Source organism: Aspergillus lucknowensis (assembly GCF_044049455.1).
Source record: "Aspergillus lucknowensis strain CBS 449.75 chromosome Unknown BJX67scaffold_11, whole genome shotgun sequence".
Lineage (NCBI taxonomy): Eukaryota > Fungi > Ascomycota > Eurotiomycetes > Eurotiales > Aspergillaceae > Aspergillus > Aspergillus lucknowensis.
This window is the reverse complement of record NW_027263555.1, coordinates 94814-113923: the sequence shown is the minus strand read 5'-3', so window position 1 is coordinate 113923 and position 19110 is coordinate 94814. Positions and strand designations below refer to the sequence as shown.

The 19110-nt window shown below is 52.1% G+C and overlaps 7 protein-coding genes across 7 annotated transcripts; 3 read left to right on the top strand and 4 right to left on the bottom strand.

The window, feature by feature from the left end:
• Positions 1-99: 99 nt before the first annotated feature.
• BJX67DRAFT_387077 (uncharacterized protein) lies at positions 100-2096 on the bottom strand (the record flags this gene model as incomplete). The annotated part of the gene is made up of 4 exons (XM_071034172.1): positions 1352-2096; positions 1084-1099; positions 649-935; positions 100-594 (listed from the first exon to the last, which is right to left on the bottom strand). Exons 1-4 carry the CDS (start codon positions 1403-1405, stop codon positions 100-102), a joined length of 852 nt encoding a protein of 283 aa, XP_070887953.1. The 5' UTR covers positions 1406-2096.
• Positions 2097-2149: 53 nt separating this feature from the next.
• BJX67DRAFT_30923 (GNAT family N-acetyltransferase) lies at positions 2150-3285 on the bottom strand. The gene is made up of 2 exons (XM_071027120.1): positions 3173-3285; positions 2150-3103 (listed from the first exon to the last, which is right to left on the bottom strand). The coding sequence occupies exon 2, from the start codon at positions 3001-3003 to the stop codon at positions 2362-2364; it is 642 nt and encodes a 213-aa protein (XP_070887952.1). The 5' UTR covers positions 3004-3103; positions 3173-3285; the 3' UTR covers positions 2150-2361.
• Positions 3286-3533: 248 nt separating this feature from the next.
• Positions 3534-6593, bottom strand: BJX67DRAFT_30944 (anoctamin family protein). Its single transcript, XM_071027123.1, has 5 exons — positions 6012-6593; positions 5806-5962; positions 5459-5747; positions 4975-5406; positions 3534-4927 (listed from the first exon to the last, which is right to left on the bottom strand). Exons 1-5 carry the CDS (start codon positions 6091-6093, stop codon positions 3674-3676), a joined length of 2214 nt encoding a protein of 737 aa, XP_070887951.1. The 5' UTR covers positions 6094-6593; the 3' UTR covers positions 3534-3673.
• Positions 6594-12148, bottom strand: nte1 (lysophospholipase). Its single transcript, XM_071027119.1, has 2 exons — positions 11391-12148; positions 6594-11315 (listed from the first exon to the last, which is right to left on the bottom strand). The coding sequence occupies exons 1-2, from the start codon at positions 11753-11755 to the stop codon at positions 7094-7096; spliced, it is 4587 nt and encodes a 1528-aa protein (XP_070887950.1). The 5' UTR covers positions 11756-12148; the 3' UTR covers positions 6594-7093.
• Positions 12149-12480: 332 nt separating this feature from the next.
• BJX67DRAFT_31112 (putative vesicle-mediated transport protein (Imh1)) lies at positions 12481-15411 on the top strand. The gene is made up of 4 exons (XM_071027160.1): positions 12481-12779; positions 12882-13317; positions 13376-15139; positions 15202-15411. The coding sequence occupies exons 1-4, from the start codon at positions 12771-12773 to the stop codon at positions 15267-15269; spliced, it is 2277 nt and encodes a 758-aa protein (XP_070887949.1). The 5' UTR covers positions 12481-12770; the 3' UTR covers positions 15270-15411.
• A 1387-nt stretch (positions 15412-16798) lies between these two features.
• On the top strand, positions 16799-17395 carry BJX67DRAFT_379459 (GNAT family N-acetyltransferase; the record flags this gene model as incomplete). Its single annotated transcript, XM_071032577.1, has 2 exons — positions 16799-16838; positions 16899-17395. 2 exons carry the CDS (start codon positions 16799-16801, stop codon positions 17393-17395), a joined length of 537 nt encoding a protein of 178 aa, XP_070887948.1.
• Positions 17396-17477: 82 nt separating this feature from the next.
• BJX67DRAFT_30505 (sugar phosphate isomerase/epimerase family protein) lies at positions 17478-18821 on the top strand. The gene is made up of 2 exons (XM_071027045.1): positions 17478-17506; positions 17585-18821. Exon 2 carries the CDS (start codon positions 17637-17639, stop codon positions 18660-18662), a length of 1026 nt encoding a protein of 341 aa, XP_070887947.1. The 5' UTR covers positions 17478-17506; positions 17585-17636; the 3' UTR covers positions 18663-18821.
• Positions 18822-19110: the final 289 nt, after the last annotated feature.

Genomic DNA, 19110 nt, shown 5'->3' with positions numbered 1-19110 from the left:
AGCAGACGCTGGAAAATAGGAGGAACAAAGATCTGAATGCTCACAGAGATTGCGATAACAAGAATGGCTGGAGTAGGGCATACAGGAGGGTGCTTCATCTCATGACACAATTGGCAAGCCATGAGTCGGCTGCTCCGTCTTGGTTGTCTCCGAGGGGTCCGCCTGGCCCTCATCTCCGCGTCCGCGGCGGGACTGGAAATTATTCGCCATGAAAGCATTCTCATTCGGATGCTTGCGCATGCCAAGCCCGGCCTCAGCGATGCGATTCAATGAGCTCATGTCATCGTTGTCGATCGACAGCTGGTTCTGAGGCGAGCCCTGTGGGGGAGCGTTTGAACCAGGCCCCGGGGCGGGTCGAGTGGCAGGTTGTGGGACAGAAATTTCGGCTCGGGGTTGGCTCAGGTCAATATTTCCCGGCAACTCGGGGACTTCGCCTTGAGAATCCAAGAGACGGGATTGCAGGTTGATAATGTACTCGCGCAGTTGGTAGTTCTCGGCTTGCAGCGCCTTGAATTCCTGCGACATGACTTCGTATTCCTTTACCTGTTCCTCGAGCTTGCGGATGTAGCTCTCCTTGCGCTGACGGAACGCTCTCTAGTCATACGAATCAGGACGTCTATACTTCCATATTCTGGATAGGCCACGTACCTGAGCCGCACGGTTCTGAGCCGCACGCTTGGAGGTAGACAACGGTCGCTTCCCATAAGTTTTGGACTGGTCTTGGCCAGGGGTCTCCGGCTGCGCTGTGGCCTGCGGTGGTGGCGGAAGTATGGTAGCTCCGGAAATCGCAGGGTCAATATTGTTCTGGTCCCGGGGACTTGTGGCATTTGGTTGCATATGGTGAGGTTGCGCGGTCGGCTGCTGCGGCCGCGCTTGTTGCGCGTGCTGTGACAGGTGCTGATGCGCCGACGCTGCCAGCAGCGAATCGTGAAGCACTAGATGGAAGCAAGCACGTTAGCAAGCCATACCGCGAGGGAAAGGATTCTTTGAAGGCGATGAAGGAAGTCGACGGGCCACTCCATCCACAGACGAGCCACGACACGCCTGGGGTCTCATTTCCCAGACAGAAACAACGTCGCTTACCTTGATCAGCAGGGTCCTAGAGTCAAACACCAGCGTCAGCGTCATGTTTTGATATTTGGAGCTCCCAGATCGACGCGACCGGGATAGGCCAATTCGGAATGAGACGCGTGAGTGAGGCCATCTCGCGCGAGGTGAGTCCGCAGCAAAGCGAGCTCAGTGGCAGCAACAACCGTCATTCCCACAAGCGACGAAAGATCAAGAGCATGGCAGCTGGGGGTGGAGGATGGCGATCTGATGACAAACCGCGACGAGCAGTAGACTTGCTTACCTGAGCAGATGTTTGCATGCTTGGATGCGGTGCTGGAGCTAGTGCAGGCTGCATAGAGCGTATATTGATTCTTGAGACGGACGACGCGCCCGACAGAAGACGCGGCAAGGTCAATTCGAGCCGGGCAACAGACGAGAACGAAACCTTCGGCGGAATATATGGGCAGGAGCTCGCGAAAAGAGCAAGGTTGATGGATTGGGGAGGAGTTCGTTCCTCAAAGCAGCGCGAAGATGAGGTAAGCAGCGGTCCAGGGACGGAAATCGGAGTTCAAGATCAACTGTATGGGCCTCTCAGAGCAGGCGTCTGCTGACTGTGTTCTTATGAAATGATGGAGAAGCGCGGGCTGATTAGTGATGCTGGTTAGCTTGGGAGGTGATCTCGTAAGCAGGAGGGAGGAAGGGAGGGGAGGCGAGGTTAAAAGAAAAAGGACGGAAGAGCGTGGCCGTTTGTGGCCGGCGGTGACGTGGGAACCAGTCCGCATCGGGAAGGCCTCGCAAGGCCGGCTGCTTGGTGGCCGGGCTACCACCACTCCCTTTTCCTCGATTATTCTCACCCTTCCGTTTATGAAGCAAGTAATGCTGAGCATTATCCGTTCGGCCCAAATAATCAATGATAATTTACGTGGTCAACTTTGCCGTCGAGAGTTTCCCTTGGGGACGGCAGTATGATTACTAATACGCAGCCGTAGCTGACTAATGTATCCGATCTCTTGGCATGATGAGCTTCCCCGAGCTTCTGAGCACATCAACCCCACCCTCGATATCCAGCAAGAAGAATAATGCACACGAATACAACCCCGCCGAGATACAAGCCATGTCTTCCCTGTTTCTCTCGCATTCGACTGCATGAACTCGCCAGATATGAGACCCGTCGATCCCCCAAATCCCCAAGCTCCCCACGATGATTTACTCCAATATATACTGCAGGTACACAGTGTCAATCCTGTCAATGATTGACGCCATAGTCAGCCCATCCAGAGTTTATACCCCGCCCAGAAACAAAGACTGTACTTACCAGTTCCCCTTTTTAAACCCAATCCTCTGCATTCTACCTCGTTCGACGAATCCACGCTTGATATACCACCGCCTCAACGCCTCCCCACCATCCAATCCCTCAGGGTTGACAGCCATAACAGCGAGGATATTCTTCACTCGAGCTCCCGAGCCACCATCGTCAGGGTCAACAGCATACGTCCTCTTTTCCACCTGGTTTTCGTCACCATCTCCATTCTCCTGCGTCTTACTACCCTCGACCCGGGTAGAGTGCGTAAGCTCAAATCCTAAATGCCGTGCTTCCCTCGCGGCATCAAGTATAGCACCTAAAAGCCTCGATCCCAGCCCCTTATCCTGATGATCCGGGTGGATGAACAGGCTCAGCTCCACTGTCGGCGCGTAGGAAAGCATGTTACCCCGAAAGGGGGAGAGATACGTATACCCTAGAACAAGGTCGTTCGCATCCTGGAAATTGGCGGTCTCGTCGACGGCAACGAGGTAGGGCAAGCCGCGGCCGGTAATATCTCCAAATTTGGCGATGTATGCCGATTCTGGGGGCGGATTCTGCGCGAATGTGAGGACCGTGTTGAGGATGTAGTGAGTATTGATGGCCCGGACCTGGGCCAGGTCGTTCGTTGTTGCGGGACGAATGATGGGCATTTTGAGCACCGCAGGGGACTGGCTGGCAGGCTTGTTGCTGATGCTTTGATAATGGTGCTTCGGTTTTGTGGGGAGAACTTGAGATCCGTGAGGCTTGTCTCTGACTCACAGGTTAATTCGTATTATCAGCGGGATCGACAAAGACACTGGATGGGTGGGCGGAGTGGACTTTTTAACACAGTTGAATCACTGGCAGGAGATAACCAGGTTGACCCTATTCGTCAATTCTAGATCAGCATACGTCAAGTTGGCGCATTCCGAGAGTCTTGTGCCTAAGGTTCCTCTTGAACAGCCCTTGAGGATTACAAGTGATCTTGCCGTGCCAGCCATCGCTTGTGCCCGGTTTGTGAATGAAGGTTTTTTTTTTTTTTGTTTTTTTTTTTTGGCCATGGTGGGTGAGTTAGATTATGTCCGGGTGGTTTGATGCTTGATTGACCTAGAACAGGGAGTTACATCTCGGGCGTAGGAGCGGTGTGAGCCTAGTCATCTCTAAGAACAAACTGTGCATTGAGAATATGAGAAAAGTATGCCCGAAACAATGTGGATAATATGTATAAGAATGATTTGCCCCATCCTGGACTGTACCTGCTTTGTGAAAAGAAACAACATACCTTGCCACTCTGTATATAGCCCGCCATGCGATGCTGTATAACTCCTCCCATACTTACATTCACTGCTGCTTCTTCGTTTCGGTGCCTGCTGCCTGGCTCTTGATAATAGAAGACCCCACTTTAGCAGACTCTCTCCAGCCCTTCTGCCTCATCCAGAAGCGCTCCTCGGGATTTGTACCATGGCGAGACCAATCACGAGCGTCCTCTTCAAGTGTTTTCCGCGTAATATCAGAGAGCTCTATGGATTCATCTTTCGGCGTGACTTCCTCCTCGTCATCACTACTCCTCGCTCCCAAAGTCGACTCAAGGTATCGCTTGCGGATCATGTAGCGTTCCGTCTTCTCGTGCCGTACGCTGTGCGGTTCGAACTTGGCCATCGCGGCCTGCACGACGTAGCGCACGATGAGGTAGAGGTGCTCCGCGAAGAATATCGTCAGCAGGAGCGCCCATCCTTTGATTGCTGAAGGTTCGCCGCTTGGCCCGTCGGCGCTCGTATTGAACATGTACACAAGCGCAGCACTAGTGATACTTCCAACCCAGGAGAGGAAACCCAGTGTATCGAGCCATGGCCCAATCGTGTCCGCACGTATGGGAGAAGGTCTCTTGCAGTCGACAACGATTTTGAAGAAATCAGATCGGAGCTCAACCCAGTTGTTTATCAAGAAGGAAACTGGGACTAGTGGCCAGACGGGCGAAAAGAGAGCCAAATACCCGAACTGGATACACATTTCCCGCAAGTCATCGGTGACATTGTACTCGTCTCGATCGGCCTCCTTACGGACGCGTGCGAGGAATTGTTTCTCGTCTTCGTGATCTTCATATGAATTCTTCGGCACGTCGTGGGTCTCCCCTTCCAGGCCCGTGTTCGTCCGCCCGGTTTGCTTTTTCTTATACTCCTTGTATTCACGAGCGAACCGTTGCTTCAAGAATGGCACGATCGTCTCCATCGCGAATCCAACGGCCTGGGCCGTCACGGTGAAATAGATGACCTGTTTGCGCAGTCGATCGGGATTTATTGTAAAGGTAGGTATCGTTGTTGCGTCCTCCTTCGACACGAAAGGCCGGACCGTTAAATGGAAAACATCAAGGTATGGGACGATCAGACTTGCAAACGGGATATAAACGAAGGCCGTTAGAAATATCGGAAGATAAGAAGTAATGAAGTTAATCACGAAAATCTTCTGTGTCAGAGCTGCGTCGTACGCAGTTTGTGTCTCGTAGTTTTCATAGTCGTTAAGCCTCGTAGCTACTGAAACGAGGACTCCGCTCATAGTCGGGATCAGAGCAGAGAGTAAGATGGTAGGAATGAAAACCTAAATCATTAGGATACTGAGGCCGAGGCTTAGAGTAGAAAACCCACCAGGTACGTTTTGAGGGGTCCGGTATATATCTCAGAAATGAAGATCTCGATGGCGAAGCACGTGGCGATGATAGCGCCCAGAGCCACAGCAGAAAATAGAGCAAACGGAACTTGGAGAAGCTGTCGTTGTAATCGAGTTGTTGCCGGAAATACGCCTCTGGTTTCACCAGTAATTTGGTCTTGGACCTCTCTTTCTGGCTTGAATTCCCGCCTCTTGTGCCGAACAGCGGAGACACCTTTTGTCTGCCATCGACAACTGAGGTCCTCTTCTTGTCGTTTCCAGTACTCAATGAATATTACCCCCCATAAACAGTTGACAACAGCGTATATAGTAGAGAAAGATCCAAAGAGTAGCCAGCACGAGAAACCAAACGCTGCAGGGAACAGGAGAAACCTAAAATAAGACTGTAAGAACGCAAAATAAAAGCCGACCTGGGAATAACATTAGCCCCAAATAAAAGCAGCCAAAATGATAGATACTTACGCTCTCCCCGAACTTATCACGTATTTGGTCGAGGTCCTCTTCAGACAAGAATGTTTTCTTACTCCAGTCCGCCAAGTACTCCTTATTCTTCACCTCATCATGGAGTGGGAATACCGCGACCACATTCTTCCACTGCCCATGCTTGGGTGTAATACCGGCACCGCCCACGTCATGTGGGAGGGTTATCATATCATTTATGATGCGCAATCGTTCGGATTCCGTCTGAGGCTCGGCGGAGGATTCATCTTCCGGCTCGGAGCTTCTGACACCATGCAGCCAATCGCGAATACTACATGGAGAGGGTAATTAGAGAATACTTCATGATTCAAGTAATCATCAGCTCTTACCGGGATTGGTATACTGCACGTTTCAAGCTCCTTTTTCTTGACGCACGGACGAACACGAGCAGATTGGAATCCTCCCCTGGGCGCACTTCGGCTTGCAATCCTATCTCCCAGAGCTTCCGGAGGAGAAGTTCAAGCTCATCTGACGAGCCCAGTGGGTCTACGCCAGTTAACCTCAGCCACGATAGTCAACACAGGGTCGTCCTTACCAGCACCGGCGTAGCTAAATTGAATGACGTAGTCCGCGTAAAAGTTTTGGTGGGCGCCGGCCTTGGCGGGCGAGGAAGCCATTTTCCCAAGATAGCGTGGGAGAAACACTCAGTGCGGTATTAAAGATAATCGTGGAGAGATCCTCCAAACCTCGTCAAAGGGGCGGAGGGTATGTGAAGAGAAGAATGAGATGAGAGGTGTCGTCATCGTTGAGTTGGGACCAACAAAGCTTTAAGCCATGGATTATTGGGTCGTGAGCAGGACTTGGCACGCGAGAGACCGTGGATCATTCGATCTTCACCCAGGATTCCTGCAAGATCTGCGACGGGGAAGCCTCAAAGCCATGGTGCTCCTTCAGCTGAGTCGATCGCAGCAACCCAGATTGGGCCTGGGGACAATATGTCGAGGCTTGATGCCATCTTACGGATGGCCACTCTTGGACAGAGTTAAGGGAAAGACTGTTGGGTGGTCGGCTGGGGAAGCAGCTGCAGGATGATTGATGGATTGTTGGTCCCTCAACTTTGAGGCAGTCTTTTCGGGTCGATCTGTGGCGATCATAAGGAAGGCAATCAAGAACGCCAGATCGATCCGCAGATTGAAAAGATCCTCGACTTTGGCGTTGCTAGCACCACACTCTAACCAACTGAGTTATGGGACCGAATTCCGTCATCAGCTCAACTGAAATTTGCATCTATCAATAATGGAACAACGAGGAAGTGTCTCCCCGTTCCCACACTAAAGGGCAAGGTTATCACGTGAAAGATTAACTGCGTTCGTGCGCATCTCGATGCAGCCTGAGCGCACGCTTGTCATGCAAGTCGGTCCGATAACTCAGTCGGTGAGAGTGTGGTACTAATAACGCTAAAGTCAAGGGCCCATCTGGGACCAACTTTTGCCATCCCAGGAATCGGCTGGCACAATGGACGATTTGTTGGAACACTATCTGGAGAGTCATATCTACATTCAGATTGGAGAGAATAAATCGGTCTATCAGCGTGCTACATATAAACCATAGAACACAAATTTCTATAACGCCAGCATCAGTCATAAGTGGTTGTCCAGATGAAGTACAGTAATGGATTTAGATACTCGCCCGACGTGGCGCCAGCGTACGCTGCAGCTTCTTCTTTTCTTCGGTTTCTTCTGGAAGAGGGAGTGACCCTTCACTCTTGAGTTTTTCCAAGTACTCTTTACCATAGGTATAACCAAGTTGGTAGAGTTCGTCGAACTTGCCAAATTCCAGGGTTCCGTAGGCGTCAATTGGAGGACGCATATAGAGGCATCCGGGAGTATTCTTGGCCCGTTCGAGGTTGTCGATCGACGACACATACGCCAGTCGTGCCTGAATCTCTGACAGAGTGGGAGGGTTTGGGCAAGAAGAGAACGGGTTCCAGCGATTGACCACAGACCAGAACCCAGAGAGAGAATCGCCATAGCCTTGTGGAGTATTATCATCAAGGGAACCCACATCAATCGCGAAAATCACATCCGCACCCAATGTCTTCATATGAGCCACCGTAAGGTTATCAATATAGCCCCCATCAAGCAGCATACTTCCCTCATCGCAAATAGGTGGGAGAAGGCCAGCTAGGGACATTGATGCACGCACATAGCGCCAGACGTAGCCCGAAGAATGGTACTCTGCTCGGGATCGGCTGATATTGGTCGTGTTGCAATAGAATTCGAGCCAAAAATCTTCAATCTGACTATCGCCGAATGTTTTGAAGATCCCACGATTGAATTCATGACCGGTTGTGTACGACACGGATGGATACGTTAGATCCAAAGCGAAGCGCCACATGCTTCCCATGCGCCCGGCAAACTTCTTCGCACGGCCATACATGGGGACCACATCTGCATCTCTAGCATAGAGAGCGCCAATGAATGAGCCAATCGATGTTCCACCAACGATGTCGACAGGAATTCCAGCCTCTTCCAAAGCCTTGATAACACCAACGTGAGCAATGCCTCTGGCCCCACCTCCACCAAGGACGAGGCCGACCGCTCTCCCACAGAGCCGACGGGCCAGTCGGTGAAAGTCGCCCTTGAATGGGGTCTGGGAAGAATAGATTGGCGTCCGCCGAATCCGTCGGGAGGTGTACTTTTGAATCTCGGCCTGCAGAATCTGCACTCTCTGCTTGAGAACCGTACCGAGTCGTTTGGTTTGAGGATGCGATGGCTCGGCAGCCAGTCGAAAGGCCATCTGAATATGATGATGGCCCCCATTAATCCAAACGCGGTTCTTTAGCCACTTGCGACTGACACCAGGAGGACAGTATCTGTCTGCATGCAGTAACACGAGTTCTTTCCTCGCTGTAGATTTCATTCCGAGTAAAAACCGTTCGTATTCCCCAACATTTGGCGACGATTCTGCGAGGCCCACTAGAAGTATACAGTCGGCCTGGGAAATACAAGTCTGCGTCCAAGGTGAGTTCACATTAGTATCGGCAATGTATAGAACCATCCCGTATTTCTCCTCCAGGTCGGCTAGGTATTGTGAAAGTTTCAACTTCCCCATCCTGCTAAAAGCGTGCCGTCCCAAGTGGTTCAAGATAGCCGCTTGGTTTAGAGATGTCACTCCGTCCGTCACTCCAATCTGCTGGAGAGCATGAAGAAGCCGGTGGCCAAATTCAACAACTGGGACACCAGCCGTTACTGGAAGAATCCCAACCGTTCGAAGGTTAAGAGTCGATGTTGCTGTCTTGACACTGCCAGTACTGCCAGGCTCGGCCCCTTGCTCAGGCTTTGGATTTTCAACCAAATCTCGCATGCGCTGTGCGATGAGTTTGGAGACCTGAATTGTAATACCAGTATGCTCCTGAGCGAGGCTATTGAAGAGAGATCGAGGAAATTTTGCCAGCTCCGTATCCCGTATCGCGTGCAATGTGGCAGGCCGGGTTGACTCAGTCATTACCTCCAACTCGCCAACACTCTCCCCTTGCCCATGCTCTCCAACGACCGTCATTTTGCCCCCAGGGCCCTCGAGGACCGACCGCAAACGGCCATTCAGAACAATGTAAATAGCATCGCTGTCATCACCCTGGTGATAAATGACTTGGCCGGCACTTACCTGCACCCACTCCAAGGCAAAATCGATATGGAGGAGCAAGCGTGGTAGAAGGCTAGTCAGCCTCTTTGCCAACGTCAATAAAGTAATCGGGTATCGTTCCGCCAATCTTTCTAGCGAAGCTCGCGGAAGGAACCCCACGTAGACATCGGTCTTTGCCACAACGTCGGTATAGGAGCGGTACGAAGCCATTGCGCCCACATAACCCTGGATTCCACCCGGTTTTATCAGGTATAGAGATTTTCGGGACTGTCTCTTGCGTTTGGAGTCATTAGTAGAAGCTCCAAGAGCCTGAGGGCGTGAGGAAGCCGTTTGGGTGCGCTTCAACGTCGGAAATAGCTCGTCCTGGGCTTGCAAATGGGAAGGCCTCGACGCCCCAACTAGATCTTCGCCTTTCTCGTAGATGGGAACTCCAACGTCGAGGAAGCCGTCAATCACATAATACAATCCCGGATGGCGCTCACCCTGTTCCACAAGAACTGATCCTCTGGGGAAATAAACAATCTCTATATCATTACGAAGCTCTTCCCTCAGGTTAACTAGAGGAGCCGTACCGCCAGCACTAGTAACCGACATGGACATCAACGACTCAGTTTCACCATCTGCGGATCCCTCGTATGGATCAATGAATCCAAAAGCATTGTTAGAGAAGACAGCTTTCTGGCGACGCGAATCATAAGATACCAATTTCGGAGACAGTTCGCCAGAAGCTTGACTGCCTTTGCGAAGCGCATCATGAGAGCTGGCAGTCAGGCCAATACCATTCATGATACAGTCCAATATAGACTCGCGGAAAATGGCATCCTCGTCAACCGAGTCCTTTCGTTGGAGGGAGGAGCGGCGCATCGGGGAACGTTCTTTTTCGGTTAGCGGAGAGTGCAGTCGATGAATCGAAGAAAATTGTTCATGCCGAGGGCCAAAGCGAGAGAGCTGAATGGTAGAAAGAAGATCTCCAGGGCTAACTCCGGCTGTGTCACGCTCGCTTGGAGATGTTTCGGGGTTTGTGAGCGAGACCGGTCGCTTCGTCATCGCCATTTTCGCCTGGAGTACGGCCTCTTTTCTCAGGAAACTGCTCGACCGACGTCTTCTGCCGGCATAAGGGTTATGCAGTGCAATCCCTTTGGTGATTTCTTCGGAACCTAAACGGTTTCTCTCCTTGGAAAACTTGTCCTTGAGCCTATCTAGGGCCGCTCCACGGATGTCGTTAGGCAAATCATAAGCTGTGAACTTATTCATTTGCTTCTCGATACCCAACACATCGTTTGTCAGGCCCAGATAAGAGTGGGCTGTTGCGAACGTCACACGCTGAAGTCGTGTAAGAATCACCTGGACAATGTGAGCTGTCGCTCTAGGGTAAAGCCTTGTAAGACGGCGAAATGCGCTAGCCGGAATGATTGCTATCGTCGAGTCTACCGTAGCCCGAGCCACAATGTCCGGATGGACTGATTTCCGGCGGTTTCCAGGTGACCGCTTGCTATCCACGGCGTGGCCATTGTGATGTTGTGGGGCTACACGACTCTCCCCGAGTTGCAGAGGAGGAACCGAAGGTAGAAAGTCTCCGTTACCATTGATAGCGAAGCCGTCATCGCCATGGTCTCTCGGGGTGATCGGAGGTGATCCGTTAATCCCAGCACGGGGACTGCCCGAAATGGACCCAGTTGCTCGACCTGGGCTTGGATGAACGCTGGGTGTGTTTATAAAGGAGCTTTCAGAATTGCGAAGTTTGACATCCTCCGTAAACAGGGATAAGATAGAGAACAAGGAGGACATTGAGGCGCCATTTTTCACTTCCGTGAGTAGCTGATATCCCTGTTTTCCGTCTTCCGGACGGATTTCCTCGTCAGACGAATCCATGGCAGCATCTCCATTTGGACCATTCTTGCCCTCCCGTGTTGATTTGACAAATATCTGCACCAATCCATCCACAACTAGACAAAACCCTTTTTCTTCCTCGAGCTGAAGCGTCTCGCCCGCAATTAACTTCCTCGTTTGCATCGTTCGTGTCAACTCGTGGAACACGGGTCTTTCCAGATAGCCAAAGACCTTGATTGCACTGAGAAACTCGTCCAAATAATTGGCGAGACCCGGCTTTGAATCACCTTCCTGCACATCGGGAAACAGATCGAGTTGCGGTTCCTTGCGTTGAGGCTCGGGTGGCAGACGGCTGTACATATTCAGAAACCGGTAGCGGATGAACCAGCTGACGGTCGAGACCACAGCTAAGGCAATCAGCAACCTAGAGGCGCATTCCTTTTAGTTAGCAAATCGTGTACGAATCATGTCAATGCATTGAAGATGTGGCACTCCTTACAACGTTGTGAAGTTCATAGTGAACGTCAAGCTCATGGAAAAGAGCGTGAAGAGCCATGTGGGCAGTGTGATCGTGGAAAAAGTGATGATCCAATATAGAATACTTGGAATAGTCTGGAAGATGAAGGAAAACACCCAGCCAATCCACCCCACCATGGTCGTTGGAGTGTCAGGGGAGAACAACGGTGGGGGAGGATGAGGAGAAAAGCGTGGGAAACCGGAGAGACTGGCGGTTATTGCGGGGAACGAAGGCTCGAGGGGGAATGCAGCGGTTGAGGGTATGCAGGCGATAGTGGAGAGAGACGCATGGAGGGGGTCGAGGTCTGGGGGTTCGTGGGTGGCAGCAGATGCTCCACTGTTGGCCATGACGAGGCGGCGATTTCCCTCAGGTCGGAGCTTGGATGGGGAATGACGCTAAATTTGGCAGTTAGGCAAAAAATCAAGGCCACGGAGCATCTCACACAGCGTGCCAGGGAGGCGTGCCAGGGAGGGCGCTACAACAGCAGTTTGGAGGCCAAGCGGACGGCAACAGCATTGTCAAAGCGAGCCGCAACGTGCACGCATATGGCCCGTTGGCTGGCTGGGGATCAGTGTCCCTGCGATGGTGGTTTACATTCGTCAATGAGGGGAAGCTTGAGGAGGGGGCCGGGGGTTGAAGAGGCACTTGACAAGCGCGAGATCGCCGGAAGGCAACTAGACCAACAACAACCAATATTTTCGCACGTTTTCCGAGCGGCTTGGATCTTGACGTTGAAAGTGGTGGAGAGGATGCGTCACCCGCCAGTTCCTCATCAGAGCTGACAACGGCTCACATGATTTCTGAATCAGCATATCAACTCTCCTTCTTTCATGATAATCAGCATCCTCTACATTATTCATTGTTGAATCTCTAATCTAGGGCATCTGACCTGTTTTCTAGTGAGAGACAAAGATGAGTTAAGGACTGCGCCCAGCGGGAACAGGTAGGGGAATACCGGCAGAGTCGCAATATATATCTTTGGCTCGTAGGAGCATGGGGGTGTGCTACCGGAATAGTGCAGATCACCGCTCAACTCGGACCGAACACAGGCAAAAGCTCCAAGCCTCAAGTTTGTTTCTCGTTTAGAATCTGCAGAGAAAGAGAAAACACGGCTCCTGCAAGGCTTCCATTAGATCTTTGTTCTTGGCTGACTCGGGGCGAGAGTGCCCATTTTCTGCCACTCCGCCAGGCTTGCTCCGCCCAACCCCAGTTCACAGCCACCAATATCCACGATCTTATCCCGAGCTTCCTCCTCCTTCCGCTGTGACATATCTCTCCTCAGTTGTCTGACTCTGTATTTTCCCCTTCTGCCCCTCTTCCACAGAGTCGGCCGTGGCCTTGGCCTACAGGCCCGCCACAGTTATGTTTCAGGTATGTTCTTGCCTCACCGCGCTCCGATCTCCGGCCGCGCATTTACTTCGCCGGCCCCGGTTGGGTCGTAGGGCTAACGGGATCCCTCCTTGCTGTGTATAGCGTCTCCGCGAAGCAATCGACTCGCGAATTGCAGAGGAGCAGGCTCGACAGCGGTCCTCTCAAGAATCTCTCGCTCGTTCTAATTCAGCTCGTCGGCCTCAGGGTCGCAACCTCTCCCCGAGTCGACGACCTGCCCGGCCCCGACGAAACACCGGAACTCCTGTACGCGGACCGGATCCTACTGAATTCGAACCAGAATTCGCTATCGGGGACGATGACTCTCCCAGCAGATCGGCTACTCCTCTATCGGAGTCAACGGAGACCCCTGAGAACAACCAGGCAGAAAAATCTGGAGAAGCTGAAGTCATAACGGACACAATGACAAATGAAAAGGAGAGCGCGCCTGCCAAGGAAACAACTCGGCTGTCTTCAGAGCTTCCGCCCGATGTGAAAACGAAGTTGCGCAAACTGAACAAGCTGGAATCACGCTATCAGGGTATGCGATATGTTTACTATCAATCCATTCTAGCTACTAATTATATACCATGATATAGAGCTGCTTAAAGCGTATCGGACCGCCCATTCTCGCGTCCTATCGATTGAACCCTTCGAAGCTGCCTTGCGAGAAAATACGCCATTGACATCGATCGCCGACCCTAAAGCGCTGACCGAATACTTGAACCAGATATCTCTCAAAGGAGATCTAGTCTTAGAGGAGCTGAAACGTGTAACGGCCGAGCGCGACGATTATAAAGTTAAATTTGAAGAGTCACAGAAGTCGGAAAAGGCTGCACGAGACGAAGTGAGCAGCTTCAAAAACGCTTCCGAGCGCGAGGTGCAACCGAAAGACAGCGAATGTCTTCCGTCCGCCGCCGAGCGGGCGCCCGGGGAGGTCGACGCGGACACTGAGGAGTTCTTCTCATTTGACAATGAGATTCCTCGCCTGGAGTCTGAGTTGAAGGAGAAAGAAGAAGAGATTGAGAGCCTCAAGTCCCAGACTGAAAATTTGAAGCGTGATTTGGCTGTTGCGCGCGAGTCGACCGAGGGCATGGCACATAATCTGGAATCTGCCACCCGAGAGCTTACAGAGCTGCGTGATTTCAAGGATAAGCAGGAGCGCGAGATGGGGAACCTCAGGGCTTCGAAAGAGAGTGTAATTGATGAGCTCAAATACAAGCTGGAGGGCTCTGAGTCGTCGTTAGCTCGGACCAACGCGGAACTCGACAAACTAAGAGCTGATCTGAAACGGAAAACAGATGAGATTGAACAGGCAGAAGCCGCTCAGCCTACAGGCGCCGACAAGCAGGCTGAACTCGCCGCGAAACTTGAGCAAGCCAAGCAGGAAAAGGAAGCCAACGAGAAGCGACTTGGCGTACTCCAAGGCTTGGTGGACAATCTTCGAACCCAGCTCAAGGAAACCCAGCAGACCATGTCAACGTGGAAGACGGCTATGGAACGGCAAACGGAAGATTCAGGAAAGCTAAAGAATATTGTTGAGTTCCTCGATGGGAATATGAAAGACAACACGAAATGGCAAGAAGCCAAGGATAAGGTCACCAACGGGGAAACGCCCGATTTCGAGGAGCTGCGGCAGACCCTGTCGATTTCGCAAATTCCAGAAGCATCAAATGAGAGCCCCGGGCCTTCGAAAGAGGCCGTCAATACCGCGGGAAGCGCCGGTACTGCAAAGAAGAAAAAGGGCAAGAAGAAGAAGGGTGGTAAGGGCGGCGAAGACATTGGTAAACCGGCAGTCACTGCTGATTCGGACGCTGCCCGGTCAACATCTCAACCAGTTGAATCGCACTCCACTTTGATTCAGCTCGAGAAAAAGGTTGAGGACCTAACGCAGCAACTCAAAGAAAAGGAAGCGGCCATTCATCGGCTTGATTCAAGGTTGAAGGGTGAGGAGGAGCTGAAAGAGGAGATCGAGAGTTTGCGCGACGACCTTCTTAACATCGGACAAGAACATGTCGAAGCAAAAGACAAGGTCAAGGAGCTCATGGCAGAGAAGACCGCTCTGGAAGGAACCATCGCCAAGTTGGAGAAAGAGATCACCGATCTACGTGCAGATAATGCGTCGACGACTGCGACCTCTGAGAAAGCCCATAATAACCTCAAGGATGAATATGAAAATCTTAAGGCGAAGTTCACGACGCTTGAAACCGAACTCTCTGCCGCACAGCAGCTAGCTGCAACTCGGTTCAAGGATCTCACCGAATTGCGCGACACCATTCAGAAAATCCAACCCGAACTGAAGAAACTGAGGGCCGAGAGTGCGGAGCTTAAGACGACCAAGGACGAGCTGAAGAACAAAATGGGTGAGTTGCGAACGTTGGAGGGTAAACACGACGACTTGCGAGCAGAGCTAAGGACCCTCAAGTCTTCGGTCTCAGACCGCGAGACGGAAGTGAAAACTCTGAATCAGAAGATCAAACAAGAGTTAGATAGTCGACTAAAGGCCGAAGAAAACCTGACAGTCGCGCAGTCCGACCTGCGGTACTCAGAGAGCAGAAAGCAGGAAGCCATTGAGGGGAGACAGAAAGTCATGTCTGAGCTTTCCAACGTCCAGGACGAGTTGAAGTCGGCGCGAGCGCGGTTACGAGAGTATGAGCAACAAGCTTCCCAGCTAAATAAGGATCTCAACGGGTTGCGGGAGGAGATACAGTTGAAGACTGCTCAACATGCAAGCGCACAGAGTCTGATGAATAGCATGCGCGATCAGGCTTCAGAATTAGGTATGCAAATGAAGGAGGCCCGGGAACGATGCGAAAGTCTGGAAGAGGAACTCGCGGATGCGCATCGCCTTCTCAGCGAACGAACACGCGAGGGCGAAACTATGAGACGGCTCCTCAGTGACATAGAGGGCCGTACCGAAGCAAAGACTCGCGATTTCAAGGAGCGGATGGAGGCTGCCATTGAAGAGCGAGACCGCGCCGAGGACGAAGCAAGTGCGCAGGGCCGACGCCGAGCTCGTGAACTCGAAGAGCTCAAGACCAAGCTCCGAGACGCTGAAAAGGCTCTGCGAAGCGCAGAAGAAGACAAAGAAGAGCTGGAGCATTCACAGAAGGATTGGAAGCGCAGACGGGATAACCTCGAAGCACAGGCAGAAAGGGCTACGCAGGAGCTCAACGAGGTGCAGCAGGCGATGGCTAGATTGCGCGAATCCCTGGATGAGAGCGAGAAACAGGTCCGTGATCTGGAGAAGGAGAAGGCCGAGTTGCGTCGGTCAGTAGAGGAGACCAACTCCCGCTTGGAAAAGCTACGCAAATCCAATAAGATGCTCTCTGAGGACAACCGCTTTGGTGTTCATCCGCAGTCATCGCGCTCATCAATCGACTCTGGCTCGCGGAGAGGAGTGACTTCCCCCGCGCCGAAGGCTCGCAGCCCGTCAGCACAAAGAAGCGAGACGCCTACTGGCGGCATTGACTACATCTACTTGAAGAATGTCTTGCTCCAGTTTTTGGAACAGAAGGACAAGAACTATCAGAAGCAACTCATTCCCGTCCTTGGGATGCTTCTGCATTTTGACAGGTCGGTCAAGCCCCCGTCCTTTTGCAAATTCCTTTAGGACTTTACTGACTTGCGACAGGACGGACGAGCAAAAGTGGATGGCCGCCATAGCCTCCAAGTAGCTGGTGATTATAAGAGGGTCGGGCTACATTATAACTTAATGTTTTAGGGTACATAATTCTTTCTATTGTTGTATATTATAACCAAAGATTCCACCATCCTATGAGAATGAAAGTAGAAGCAGGAAGAGCTTAAATGTGCTCCGAGAACAATTGTGAAGCGAACCAAGCTGTCTGATCTCCCAGCCAGAGTTCAAGTGCAATGTGGGGAATCAGTGGATGTCGCAGGGCGCGCAACCCTTGGAACCGTCGCCGGTTTAAATTTTTCCTCGCGACGTCGTTGCCCAGATCACCCTCTCAAACATTATTGAATCCTTCTTCATCCCCTCGGTCGATTAATTAATGAAGATGTCCGCCCAACCGACAATCCGACTCGCAACCGCGGAGGGTACATCTCCCCTCCTCATTCCCCGCACTCAACATGAGAAAAAGAATTAACCCCATGCAGACGTCCCCCTTATCCTCCAATTCATCCGCGAGCTCGCCGACTACGAAAATGCCCTGCACGAAGTCGAAGCCACCGAGTCCTCCCTCCTCGCGACCCTCTCCTTCCCTAACGACACCCCCAAGCGCGGATCCGTCTACACAGCCCTCATCACACCCCCCGCAACGCCCGAGGACCCCTCGCCGATCCCCGTGGGGATGGCGCTCTTCTTCTACAACTACTCGACGTGGCGCTCGGCCCCGGGGATCTACCTCGAGGATTTATATGTGCAGCCCGTGGCGCGAGGGAACGGTTACGGATTTCACCTCCTGAAGTATCTTGCGGCGAAGGTGCTAGAGATAAAGGGGAGACGGCTGGAATGGAGTGTCCTCACGTGGAATGAACCCAGTATCAAATTTTATAAGCAGGTTGGGGCCAAGGCTATGGAGGAGTGGATGAAAATGATGGTTGAGGGGGAGGCGTTGGATAATCTGGCGGAGGGTGCATTACTTCAAGATTAGTGATGTAGATCTTGGATATGGCCCCTAGGATTACGGACAATGTCCAGAAACTATTTCGGCCATTCGGGATGAGCTCGTTGTTGATTCCGGACGACGTGTATCAGGCGCAAGGTAAGTCCGAGACCAGGAAATTGATTTCCGTAGCGTCGAGCCCTCTTATACATCGAATGGCCACCAACGGACATGCAGCCCTCGACCGGACACACATCCCGAGAACACTTAGAATCACAATTCACCATCCATGGCGTTTCTCCCAAACAAAGTAGCAACCGGCACATCGTCCCTCGGACAGAGCCCAGCATACGTTCTCGACCACAAAATCCGAGCCGCAGCAGAGCACGGCTTCTCGGGTCTCGAAATCGTCTACAGCGACCTAGACCGCTACAGCAAGCTGCACAATCTCTCCATCAACACAGGTGCGAAGCAAATCCGCCAACTATGCGACGACCTCGGCCTTACAGTCCTCTCCCTCGCGCCGTTCGAGAACTTCGAGGGCACGAAGACTCCCATCCAAGAGCGTCTCGCCGTCGCGTCCTCCTGGCTCGATATCGCCCGTATCCTGGGCGCATCTTACCTCCAAGTCCCGTCGCAATACGGTACCAACTGCACCGGCGACGAAACCGTGATAATCTCTGAGCTGCGGCAGCTCGCGGATTTGGCAAGTTCCGCGGGCCCCATTATCTCGATTGCATACGAGCCGATGTCCTGGGGCCACTTCTACCCGACCTGGGAGGATGCACTGCGGCTCACGAATCTCGTTAATAGGGATAACTTCGGGCTATGTCTTGATACCTTCCATATCTTGACAAGGCTCTGGGCGAGTCCGTTCGAACCCTCGGGCGTGTATCCCGACGGACAGGAGAAACTGGCCGATTCGCTCCGGCGATCGGTGAAGGGTATACCGATGGAGAAGCTCTTCTACGTGCAGCTTTCTGATGCGGAGCGGTTTGATCCGCCATTCTCGAAGAACCATCCTTGGTATTTGGAAGGCGAGGCCCCGGAGTTTACCTGGTCAAAGCACGCACGGCCATTTCCGTTGGAGACCGAGCTAGGTGGGTATACGCCTGTGACGCAGGTGCTGGAGGCGTGGCTTATTGACATGGGATTCCACGGGTGGGTGTCGATGGAGATATTTGACAGGCGGATGCGTGATGAGGCTTATAAGCCTGAAACTGCCGCTGCGAGAGGGTGGAAGTCATGGGAGAGGGTTCAAAAGAGTATCGCCGAAGGCTATTCGAAGCGATCTGACCATACATCCCGATCATGAGTTTGAAGGCGATGGTTACGCATCAGGAAATCTAACTAGATGTACTAGAAATACGGAAGGGGGAATAAAACGCACTAATAATAAGGATATAACGGTCATTCGTAACCCTGTAGACAGTTGTACAGTTACCAAATGGTTAAAGGGCTCGATATCTCTCCTCGAGTTCCAGTCGATTGGCAAAATCTAGCCAAAAAAATGTGATCCCAGAGGAACCCTCGACTTTGGCGTTGTGAGCACCACACTCTAACCGACTGGGTTATGGGACCGCTTGATGGATTGCGCCGGCGAAATCTTGACTCTATTGAGTCACTGCCCGATTAAAGGCTTGCTTGATTGAGGAGCATCTCAACATAGCTCGTGGACCTTTCCGATTCTCCCCCTCGAAGGATTGAGTGGCCTATACTCCGGCAGTTTGGCATGCACCAGCCAAAATAGATTTCAACTTTGA

Bases quoted from the DNA above. Each gene is read 5' to 3' on its own strand.
- BJX67DRAFT_30923 (XM_071027120.1), bottom strand. From the start codon at position 3,003: ATGCCCATCATTCGTCCCGCAACAACGAACGACCTGGCCCAGGTCCGG.
- BJX67DRAFT_30944 (XM_071027123.1), bottom strand. From the start codon at position 6,093: ATGGCTTCCTCGCCCGCCAAGGCCGGCGCCCACCAAAACTTTTACGCG. The intron at 5,748-5,805 runs GTAAGAGCTGAT...CTCTCCATGTAG, and splicing joins CGTGCAGTATACCAATCCCG to TATTCGCGATTGGCTGCATG. The intron at 4,928-4,974 runs GTGGGTTTTCTA...CTAATGATTTAG, and splicing joins GACCCCTCAAAACGTACCTG to GTTTTCATTCCTACCATCTT.
- nte1 (XM_071027119.1), bottom strand. From the start codon at position 11,755: ATGGCCAACAGTGGAGCATCTGCTGCCACCCACGAACCCCCAGACCTC. The intron at 11,316-11,390 runs GTAAGGAGTGCC...ATGCGCCTCTAG, and splicing joins ACTATGAACTTCACAACGTT to GTTGCTGATTGCCTTAGCTG.
- BJX67DRAFT_31112 (XM_071027160.1), top strand. The intron at 13,318-13,375 runs GTATGCGATATG...ACCATGATATAG, and splicing joins GCTGGAATCACGCTATCAGG to AGCTGCTTAAAGCGTATCGG. The intron at 15,140-15,201 runs GTGAGTTGCGAA...AGGACCCTCAAG, and splicing joins CGAGCTGAAGAACAAAATGG to TCTTCGGTCTCAGACCGCGA.
- BJX67DRAFT_30505 (XM_071027045.1), top strand. From the start codon at position 17,637: ATGGCGTTTCTCCCAAACAAAGTAGCAACCGGCACATCGTCCCTCGGA.